The following is a 12002-nucleotide window of genomic DNA, read 5'->3' on the forward strand; positions in this document are numbered from 1 at the left end:
ACATTTTTAGTATATTCAATGCATTATTTTCTTTAATTTTGTTTTTATCTAAAAAATAATCTAAAATAAGTTATTATAGTCGGGTTGTGTCAAGCTCAAGTTTAGCATTTTTAATATGGGTCGGGCTTGGGCAAAATTTTAGGCTCATTTTTAGCCTAGGCCTAGAAAGTGGACCTAAAATTTTACATCAGCCCAACCCTGATCAGGTCTAGTTTGAATCAATATACCAGTCGTGTTCGGTCTAATTGGTCCAACCGATCAATCTAGTCCTCTTCCAAAAACAATGGTGTCATCATCAAATCTTAATGAAATCCCAGTTCGAGGACCAAAATGGATCTGGTTGTCAAGTTTAGGCACCAAAGTGACCTCCAAAAAAAGTACATGTACCAAAGTGGACCTAGTTACCAAGTTTAGGGGCCAAAAATTATATTATCCCATTTTAAAAATGCTTAGGATAAAAAATAAAAGTTTGGATTAAAATATCAAAACTTGGCACCAACCAGTACGGGCATATACATACCGATATAAATCAATATAGATCGAAATAGGTTGAAACATGCCGGAACAATCAAAATGCATCAAAATCTTGAACGAAACTGAACTTAAATTACTTGATATCAGTTGAGGACCGAAATAGTATGTACCACCCAATATGACTGGTACCAGCACAGTATCAGCTACTATGGTATGAAGACACAATCCTACCAAGACAAGTACAATAGCCATAACCAGTCGAAATTGTTTACCTAGATATAAATACCCATGTATATTCAAGTATGATCACCCCATAAAACCACAATTTTACTAAAATATTCTAGAGAATATCCTAAAACAAAAACGGTCTATCTTGTAAATCCAAAGTTGTTACGATGTCATAATCAACTTATATAGCCCATCCTCCTTCCAATAAAACGTTAACAACGCTTAATTATAATTGCATTAATATTTTTTGAGAAATTAAACTACTTTCTTTGTACCAATTTAGTGACACAACTAAAATTAAATATGATTCAATTATGATATGGGCCACTATTGGTCCCAAATAAGTTCAACATTTTTAGAAAAAAGAAAACAGAAAGAATCAAGGAAAATTAATTAATGCTTGAATGAAAGTTGGTCATATACATTGATGATTCATTTGAGAATAAACCAATGATTGGTCATAATATATAAATGTACATATGTAATGTTGAAAATAGACACCAGACTTATACTCATTCATCATTTCATCATTATTCTATTCTTCAATAATATTGCAACCACTTCCCTTTCTTTTTTTACTTGTTTTGTTTTGATAGTAACGTCACAACAACTCACAACTACAACACCACGAACTTCTAGTAGCTTGTTTGATACACAAAGGGAAGAACAAAATTGAAAAAAGAAAAAAGAACTATTATTATTTGACTTGATCTTCAAGCCAATATTATGACAATTAGAAACCAAGCTAGCTTTGATTATGATGAATATAATACCACCATTAATTACATGTACCCTAACTAGCACAATTAATATGTAATTATGGTTTGAGACCATGGGTGAGAATAATTTTATACATTCTTTTCGAAGAATATATATTAGACAGCTGTTTAGATTAAATGATGACCATGTAGATTAATACTTTAACCATGGATCCATTTTGCTGATTGGTGTATTACTAATATCTCTTTTACTGATGGATTATATATACAGTTATTGATTGCATACATACATGCATTTAAACCTAACCATTTTGATACTGTTGGTTGGAGGACTTGGTGATCAAACATTAAGTATTTGGTTCAAGACTAGATATTACTATGGTTGGGTGGATGATGTGCATGGATGATAATGATGATGTTATCATGATTTGCATGTTTAAGTCCCAACACAGTGTCTTAAAAAAGAGAAGGATAAATAGAAAGGAAGATTGTGCAATTAAGATAGATACAAAGAAAGAGGAAAGGTCCAGGGGTGGGTTTATCCGATTGGCTTTGGGGTGAACTTACAAAATATTTGGATGAAGAGGTAAAATGTAATTTTATTATTATATTAATTTATATTTTTTAGTTTTTAGAAAGATTAAATTAAAATTTTATCAAATTAAGGTGTCAAATTGTAATATTACCATCTATTAACATATAATTTTATAGATTTTAGAGTGTTTAAAGAGAAATTTTAAATTTTAGAGGGTCAAGCCCTGACCTGCCCTTGCTCTTGCTGCCACCCTTGCGGTAAAATTACAATTCTAATCCCTTATAAATGACCAAATTAAAAACTAATACAAGAGAAAGTTATGCTTTGGCTCCAAAAAATGAAAAGAAATTCTATTTAGGCGCTTCTAAAATGATAAAATCTATATTTGATATCTCAAAAGTTTATAATTTAATTTTGATCCTCTAAAAAATTCCGGATTCACTCCGGCCTTGGGCTTAAAAAAAGAGTAAAATTATAAATTGATCTCTTCTAAAATTATAAATTATACAATGACAAATTTATAATGTTAACTCCCCACAAATTTTTTTACTAACTTGGCCTCTTAAATGGCCCACAGAAAGGGATGAAGAACAATGGGATGGCCTTTTCTTGTAAGGAAACAGTTGCTTCTGCTGCATCAAAAAGTTGCAGAATAAGGTGGCCACTCTATGCATGTTTCTCCTCATGATCATCAAAACTAAGAAACACCTCTTATCTCCATTTCTCATTAATTATCATCTCCTCTTTGCCAATACATCACTACCTTTCCAATATATTCTCCTTTAATACATATATATCTAAAACATACGTTAAAGAAGATATATTTAATGATACAAACTTCCATCCTATTCAATATTATAATACTAACTTTTTCTTCATCAAACAATAAAATTATTTTTATCTTTTCACCGGCAAAATGAAAAAGGTTACAAGGGAGTGGACTAGTATTTGGAAAAAGACGGCTTACCGAAAATGAAAGAGAGAATAATTGCCATAGTTTTCAAACTTGGGAGTTGGATGCACATTAAAATATTTTGATACTCTTTTGGGTTTTTTTATTATTATTAACATAATATAATAATGTTAACAAGCAATTGCTGATCTTATAATAAGATAAAGATAAATATATTTGAGGTATTGAAATCTGTATATTGTTGGTAAATCAGTTTCATTTAAAACTTTTTTTTAAATGATGTGTTCTTATTTAATTTTATTAATAATACATAAAGTAGATAAAAGATGATATATAATTTGAGTGGAGAATGATGTTAAAAATATGTTGTCAAGACTTAAGACATGATGATGATTGGATGGTAGATTACTCAATAACTAAGCCTGTATGAAAAATTCTATAATAAAAGGTGAAAGTCCAAATGGAAAGTGTAGAAACAAAGACTTCATCAATGCCAGCCTGCCTTTGTGGATCTCTTCCTTTTCTTCTTCTTCTTCTTCTTTATTCCCTCTCTTGACAAATTCTTCGATGTTGGAATGAAATGGAAACAAGACATGTCATTTCATTTCCAAGTTCTGGGTTTGTTTTTTCTTGTTCGTAATAAACAATAATAATACTTAAATCAAGAAACAAGAAACTAAAACCTATTGGTATAGCGGCATTTTGATGTGTTTTAATGGGGAAGTCAAACAAGTGTAAAGCCAAGAAGCAGTCGTACATATCTGTTCCGTCTCAGATAATCACCTCTCTTTCTTCCTCTTCTCTCCAATCTCTCCTCCTTTCTCCAAAGAAGGCACACCTCAACAGCAGCTTCTTTGTCGGCCACAACTACTCATGCAGACGCCCCAGGGTGTGCCTGTCGGCTCTCTTTCTCTTTGTTCTTGTTGGCTTGTTGAGGTTGGGCTGGAACGTTAACACTTTGGTTCTATGTTCCCAAAGTTTCGGTTCCAACACTGGCAAAGTTGGTGAAAGAGACCACCAAGTCTTGGTTACCAGCCAATTGCAAAGTCCTCGGCCTTTGCATTTGGAAAGTGAGTTTTGGAAGCAGCCTGATGGGATGGGTTACAGGCCTTGTTTGGAGTTTTCTGCTAAGTATAGAAAAGCAAGTGAGGCCATTTTGAATGGCAGACGCAAGTACTTGCTGGTGGTGGTTTCGGGTGGCATGAATCAACAGAGGAATCAGATTGTGGATGCTGTTGTTATTGCTAGGATTCTCGGCGCTGCTTTGGTTGTTCCTGTCTTGCAAGTCAATATCATCTGGGGTGATGAGAGGTAATGTATCATACTTATAGATAAAAAAAACATATATGCTCAAGCTTCATTACTAACTAACTGTCAATATGATGCTTTTCTGTGGTTGCAGTGAATTTTCTGATATATTCGATTTGGGTCATTTCAAGAAAGTTCTAGCCGATGATGTACGTATACTATCCTCATTGCCTTCTACACATGTAATGACAAGGCCAGTAGAGGAGAAACGTACTCCACTTCATGTCTCACCTCAATGGATTCGTTCACGGTATCTCAAGCGGGTATGCAATCATGTTCATGCCCCCACATATTAAGCATTGTGACACATTCTGTTTAACTATAGGAGTTAAAAGTGTTTTATGATCAAATAGATGCATATTGATATGATTCTTTTTGTGCAAAAGATAAACAAGGAAGGAGTTTTGCTTTTACGAGGTCTGGATTCTAGGCTTTCTAAAGATCTTCCTCCTGATCTTCAAAAGCTTCGCTGCAAGGTACATTGCGCTGTTCTTTACCAAGTTCTTTTTCTAGAATTATATGCAATTCTAATTTGTTTATTATTGATTATCAGGTGGCATTTCAAGCATTAAGATTTGCTCCGCCGATCCTGGAACTCGGTAACAAGCTCGCTCGGAGAATGCAGAGCAAGGGACCATATTTTGCTCTTCATCTTCGAATCGAGAAGGATGTATGGGTGAGAACTGGTTGTCTTCCAGGCTTGAGTAAGGAATATGATGAGATAGTCCACAATGAAAGGAGAAGGCACCCTGAATTTCTTACTGCAAAATCAAACCTGAGTTACCATGAAAGAAAACTTGCAGGGCTATGCCCCTTGAATGCTTTTGAAGTGACTAGGTAAAGAACTAGTTCTCTTATGACTTCACCATGAGCTGCTACTTGTTTATTTTTTTAGTGAACAATCTTCAATATGTTGTTGTATACTTTAGGCTGCTTAAAGCTCTGGGGGCGCCCAGGAGTGCTAGAATATACTGGGCTGGAGGGCAACCACTGGGCGGAAAAGAAGCCTTGTCACCATTAACCAGAGAATTTCCCCATTTCTACAATAAGGAAGGTCTTGCATTGCCTGGTGAACTAGAACCATTTGCTAATAAGGCTTCTTTTATGGCAGCCATTGACTATATAGTTTCTGAGAAAAGTGATGTTTTCATGGCCTCCCATGGTGGAAATATGGGCCACGCCATTCAGGTATGAGAAAACAATCATAGACTTTACCTATGTGTATAGCTTTCATTCTTTTTTAAAAACTGAAGCTTGATTTGTTGATTTTAGGGACAAAGAGCATATGCAGGGCATAAAAAGTACATAACTCCAAATAAAAGACACATGCTCCCATATTTTGTGAACTCATCTCTCCCAGAAGCAGAGTTCAACAGGATCATAAAAGAGTTGCACCAAGAATCTTTAGGACAGCCGGAACTGAGAAGTAGCAAAGCTGGAAGGGATGTAACCAAGTATCCAGTTCCAGAATGCATGTGCAAGCGCAACAAAACTACATAAACCCACTCAAGGCTAGGAGGCTTTTCAACATAAACAAGATAGTCGCATTGCTTCACGCAGAATCGAGAGCCCTTTGAAAAGTTGATAATGATGATGATGAGTCAGGATTCTTTTAATTTGGAGTAGCAGAGCGTTAATTCAAGAGCGGTTGCCTATGCAATTTTTTTTGGTTGCACGGTAGGTACACTGTGTTTGCATTGCATATGTTGTGTGCTTAATGTATTCAAAGCAGTGTAGATAGATAGATATCTACTAATGGGAATACATTTTTTTTTAATTCTTTATAGGAAAATATATTTTTTATAATCAGAGTTATATCTTACCATTAAAAAAAAATCATTTCAGTAACTATAACTAGAATTAACATTACAAAATATAATCCAATCAATAATTAATATATATGAACCTAAATCAAAATAAGTCTAGACAAATCTCACAAAAGTTTGTGCCTTAAACTAGAATAAATCTACATTGAAAATCCATACATAATTTACACAGAGTGAAACACGATATTTCAAAGTTTTGGGGCCTCAAAATATTTTTTTTATTTTCTAACTTTCATTTTTTAAAAATAATTTTTTTACCTTTTATTCAAATATATATATATAGCTTAAATGATAAAAGAATCATAGTAAAATAAATGAATAACCAATTGAAGAAAACGACACCAATTGAGCCCTTAATTGAAAACCAATAATAAATTAGGACTCGAAATTATGTTTTTCGTTGAAGTCCCTGGACACGTTATCTTTATGTTAATTGGGTTGATGACATGATTGATTATGGATGACATGGCAATTGGAAAATATATTTTAAAAAAATAATATTCTTAAAAGAAATTCTAAAAATTATGAGAAAAGTGATAAAATTAGAAAACAAATAAAAATAATACTCTTTAAAATTTGAAGAAGTAAAAAATACAAAAATGTTTAAAAAATTGCTAGATATCTGATCGCATGTGTATGTAGGTGGAAATCCTAAATTTAGAATATAAATATGTGTTTAAAAATAACATACAGCCAACAATGAAGTGTGCAATTTGAAACTAATTAATAATAATATATGAAATATGTACTATATTAAAATAATAATAATTAGATTAAATTGTTTATCATTGTGTTGTCATTAATATTAAGTCTAAAGGAGACAATAAAGTGTGCATGATAAAATTAAAATGTATAAAAATATCAAAATAAAATTTTGGTTGAGTGGTAAATTAAAGGTTTTGCTAACTTAATTAGTATAGGCTAAAGTACCCTCAAATAATATAATTTATTTTAAATGTGAAGAGCCATTAATGTAATTTTCCTATTTGAGTTGAGATTTGGTTGATGGGTGACACTTAGAGGTGTCCAAACGATTAACTGAACTGAATTAGTATTAACCAAATTAATCAAACTTTTTAATCCTTTAACCATTAACTGAACTGAATTTTTTTCAAAAAAATTAACCAAACCGAAATATTTTGGTTAATTCAGTCCATTAACTAGATTAACTGAAATTTATATGTTTTTTTTGTTAAAACAATTATAAAACATATCAAGACAATAAATTGATAATGTTCATTTGACCGAATTATCCGAATTAACCGAATTAAAACTACATATAATTTGTATTATTAATTATTAAGTTTGATTAATTCGGTTAATTACCCGATTCCGAACCGAATTAATCAATAACCAAACTTCCAAAAAATCATTAATTTACCTCTAACCGAACTAGATCAGTTAATAGACCAATTAACCAAATTAGTTTGGTTCGGTCGATTAATTCAATTTTAACCGAAATTTGAACACCCTTAATAATACCAACTCAGTGAAGAGCTTTATAAATAGTATAAATAAAACAATTCAATTAATTCAAATATTACAACTGCAATTCAAGTAACTGCAAATCATGTTTAAGTTGTTATAACTTTCAGGTGATTTGTTTGATCTAGATAATTTTGTTTAAGTCTACAAACAATTATAAATTTTTATATTTTTTTTATAATTTTATTAATTTTTTATATTTATGTTCTGGATACATGTTTTATTATTTAAAAAATCTAAAAATATAAAAAAAAATCCCAAAATTTTGAAAAAAAATCTAAAATTTCAAAAAATACCTAAAATTTTCCCTAAAATATCATATGATTAATATTATTTTTTGAAATTATAAAAATATATAAAATCAATAAAAATGTATATCCAAAATGAACTTAGACAAATTGTCCCAATTCAAAATCTAAACAACTATTTATCTAAATTTATTATTGATGTAAAATCAATAAAAAAATCCTAAAAAATCTATAATATGCCATTTCATCAAGGGCCCACATATACTCTCATGGCATCAATTTTCATATTTGTTTGCCATGTCAACTACCACATCATCAACTTGCTATATTTGCTATCATGTCATTACATAACAGACTTTAAAGCTTCAATAGAAAATATAATTTTGAAGGTTTAATTAATTGTTTTCCGAATCACAGTGAAAACTTTTAAGATTCTTTATTAGAGAAATATCGATGTCGTTAATATTTAAAATAATATTACAACATAAAAGTTAGTGGGGGTAATGAATAAGGGTATGTGAAATTTGATTAAAATTGAATTAATTAATCGAATTGAATTAGTTCACTCAACCTTGTGGTGGGTTTGTGTTGTAATATTATAGCAAGAGTTTTGATTATGGTGGACTTTTTAAGTTTCATGGTTTTTCCCTTTTCTTTAAGTGGGTTTTCCATGTAAAAATATATGTGTTTTGATTTTATTATATCTTGTAATATTGTGGTTGATTTACCTTGATTGTTGATATACCATGTTATTGGGTTTTCTATAATTATCAAATTAATATTTGGGAGTGATGATGTACCCTATGATTATCCACTAGGAAGTCTCAACCAATTGCCCTAAAGCTACCTTATAGTAGCTCAACATCTCACTTACAAATGGGAGGAAGAGAAGATGGAATCCAACTTCCAATACATAAAGAGGTAGATAGAAACCTGGCCTCTCACCACCATGCTTGGGCCCATACATAGTGCTCAGTGCATGAGACCCTTATGAGATGCTAAACTCATATATGTAATGGTTTATGAGCAACCCGTGGCAATGGAACAACTATTTAGCAGCCCGTTTTTAGTGAAATCAGAATAGAGGTTTTGGGACCACAAATTCGAGTCAGAAAGAAAAATTATTTTAATATTATTGCATGGTCTGCATTATGATAGAGATGACGTATGAAATTTTTGTTAAGACAATTTTATCGATTACATGTTTAATTGTTAAAAATGACTAAATTGCATAGAGTGCAAAAGTTGAATTCTAGTAGCTAGAGGGATTAAATAGCTATGGAATTCAAAATTTGAGGTCCTTATAAGACAAATAGACCATTAAGAGAACTTAGTAGATATTTATGATGATTCATCCATGGAAATTTAAGAAAAGAAAAGGACTAATTGAAAAGTGGAAAAATAAAGGATGATAATTAAATTAAAAGATAAAATATCATTTTATTTCATCATCTTCCCCAAATTTTCTATGGAAACTCTAGCTAAGAGAAAGAAATTCAAGTAATTAAGCTTAATTGGGTAAGTAATCTTGTCCCGTTGTTAGCAATTTTTATATTTCCAAAATCGTAATAATCTAATCTAGCTATTTTGGGGATCAATTTGCAAAGTTATCAAAGTATTAAAATTTTGCCATGGATGAGTATGCTGAAATTTTGGAATTTATGGTAGAAAAGGTTGTTGATAGATAAACAACTTTTGTAAAGGAAATTTTCATGAAATTATTAGGGACTGAATTGAAAAGATGTAAAATTAATAGAAAATTTCTTATTTTTGTGAAAGAAATGGGCTGTTATTGTTATATGAAAAATTTAGCTAGGATTGGATAAGGGTTAAATTGCATGAATTTCATTTTCCGAGCCTAGGGACGAAATCGTTATTAATTAAAAAGTATAAAGCAAAATAGTAATTTTACTTTGGATGCGAATTGAATTGAATTGATTATGAATTGTATTAAATTGAGTTCAATTTATTCGTATAGATCTGAACAACTCAAATACGAAGATAGGTCGTGGAAAAGAAAAAGTGTAGGATTAGTAGATTTCAAATACATGAACATTTATTAAGGTAAATTCGTGTAACTAAATTGTATAATTATATGTTTGAATTGAATGTTGTGTATGTGTATTGTATAATTGACATGTATGAAATTGATCACATATCCAATAATGATCGATAAATAATAAGTCTCGTTTGGATAAATGAGGTCTGATGGATACAGGGTTCTCGAATTAGTTGTGGTTCTGCATATGTTGCGGACACATACCATAGATCTTATGAGAGTCCCGTTATTAGCTCTCTCGAGCTTCCCGTTATATGGTTCCTGCGAGCTTTCCGTTAATAGCTCTTCGGAGTATCTCGATCGGTTGTGATCCTGCATGTGCTGTGGACACACCGCAACTCTTATGAGCGTCCCGTTATATGGCTCTTTATGAGCTTCCCGACTAAAGGCTCTTTGTGAGTTACCTGATATGAATCATTTGAACTTCCCGATAGATGGCTATCCGGAGTTTCCTGATTAATGGCTTTTTGGAGCTACCCGTTATTGACTCGTATGAGTTTCCTAATTTAGGCTCTTATGAGCTTCATGTTATATAGCCCGAATAAGCTTCATGTTACATGGCTTACATGAGCTTCCCGTTATATGGCTCAAGAGAGTGCTTCTTGTTTAAGTGTTCTTATGAACACCCCTAAATATGAATTGACGAATTACAAATTTGTACACTTCAAGTGTACTACCCGATGTCCATCGATATTTCATAAGATTCAATGAGCAAAGTTCTGATATAAGTTAAGATAAGGACTGAATGAATTAATAATGGTATCTACTTGAAAATACATGGAAATATTCATATGATGAGCTCCTCTCTGTTACTTACTTGAAATGCATTTGAAATACATGACTAACTTGCTTTAGGATGTATATATGTTAGGTTACTGATTAATTTGATTTGAATGTATTACTGATTAATTTGATTTGGATGTATTACTGATTAATTTGATTTGGATGTACTTTGTATGCTTATTTTAAATAAATATAAATGGTAAGTTTATTTCCCGTTATACGAACTTGCTAAGCTAAAAAGCTTACTTTGTTTTATTTCCTCTATTTTATAGTGCTCGGAAGCTTATAAAGGTTAGAATCGGTCGGAGTAAGATCGCACTATCCTTCAGCTTTTTTTAGTATAAATAGCAAACTTTAATTAGAATATAATGACATGTATAGGTTAAATTGGTTAAATGTTGGCATACACATGTTTGGTTATAATTAGCCATTGGAATGGCTAGTGATGATATGTTTGATGTATATATACATAAGGTTGTTTTATGTTTGGTATATGAGTGTGCTTGGATTGGTTTATTAGGTACAAATGTACTTAACTAAGTATTTGATCAAAAAGGCGTAAGTTGGGCACTTGAACATATGTGATAATATGTCATCCATAAATCTTGATTTTGGCTTGATTTAAATGTCTTGAATTTGCCAGTAAAAGTGTTGAAACATTTATTTAGGTGGAAGACATGTTTGGGTGAGAAATAAAGCTTGGAAATGGCCTTATTTTGTCCACAGAGGCAAAGACACGGGCGTGTGTCTCAGCCGTGTGTGACACACGGCCTAGAACATGGGCGTGTGCTTCGACTGTGTGTCCCTAGCGTCTTAAAATTTCAAAACAGAATGCTCAGCTATTTTTACACAAGCAAAGACATAGGCATGTGTCTCAGCCGTGTGTGTCACACGGCCTGGCACACGGGCGAGTGACTTGACCTTGTGAACCCTGCACCTTAATTATGCAAGTCAGTATGCTCACACAGCCTAGCACACGGGTGTGTGGTTCGGCCATGTGACTAAATCAGTATGTAACCTAATTTGGACACGGGCTGGAACATGATCGTGTGTTTCACATTGAATGCCCACACGACTTGAGACACGGGTGTGTCACATGGCCATGTGAACCACACGGCCTGGCTACACAGGCGTGTGTCCCTTGCATTTAAGGAAAATTTTGAAATTTCGCGAAAATTTTTTTGAGTTCCTAATTTTGTTCCGACTTGTTTCTAATACATAAATTGGGTCTAGAGGGCCTATATAAGGGAAATTATAATTGAATATGTTTGATTCCAGATATGAATAGTAAATGTTATAAATTAATTATATTTGATCTATAAACTCTAGTAATGCTCCGTAACCCTGTTCCAACGATGGATACGAGTTAGGGCTGTTACATTTATTGGTATTAGAGCTATGGTTTAGCCAATTCTGGGACTAAC

The 12002-nt window shown here is 32.2% G+C and overlaps 1 protein-coding gene across 1 annotated transcript; it reads left to right on the top strand.

The window, feature by feature from the left end:
- The first annotated feature begins 3232 nt into the window (after positions 1 to 3232).
- On the top strand, positions 3233 to 5954 carry LOC107950502 (O-fucosyltransferase 20). Its single transcript, XM_016885357.2, has 6 exons — positions 3233 to 4180; positions 4272 to 4440; positions 4564 to 4653; positions 4731 to 5014; positions 5107 to 5365; positions 5450 to 5954. Exons 1-6 carry the CDS (start codon positions 3585 to 3587, stop codon positions 5675 to 5677), a joined length of 1626 nt encoding a protein of 541 aa, XP_016740846.2. The 5' UTR covers positions 3233 to 3584; the 3' UTR covers positions 5678 to 5954.
- The last annotated feature ends 6048 nt before the right edge of the window (positions 5955 to 12002 follow it).

Source organism: Gossypium hirsutum, chromosome A08, assembly GCF_007990345.1.
Source record: "Gossypium hirsutum isolate 1008001.06 chromosome A08, Gossypium_hirsutum_v2.1, whole genome shotgun sequence".
NCBI lineage: Eukaryota > Viridiplantae > Streptophyta > Magnoliopsida > Malvales > Malvaceae > Gossypium > Gossypium hirsutum.

What these genes read in the sequence shown, in the direction of transcription:
- LOC107950502 (XM_016885357.2), top strand. Translation starts at nt 3,585, where the DNA reads ATGGGGAAGTCAAACAAGTGTAAAGCCAAGAAGCAGTCGTACATATCT. An exon ending in ATCATCTGGGGTGATGAGAG is followed by an intron (nt 4,181 to 4,271) that starts GTAATGTATCAT and finishes CTGTGGTTGCAG; the next exon opens with TGAATTTTCTGATATATTCG. An exon ending in TTCAAAAGCTTCGCTGCAAG is followed by an intron (nt 4,654 to 4,730) that starts GTACATTGCGCT and finishes ATTGATTATCAG; the next exon opens with GTGGCATTTCAAGCATTAAG.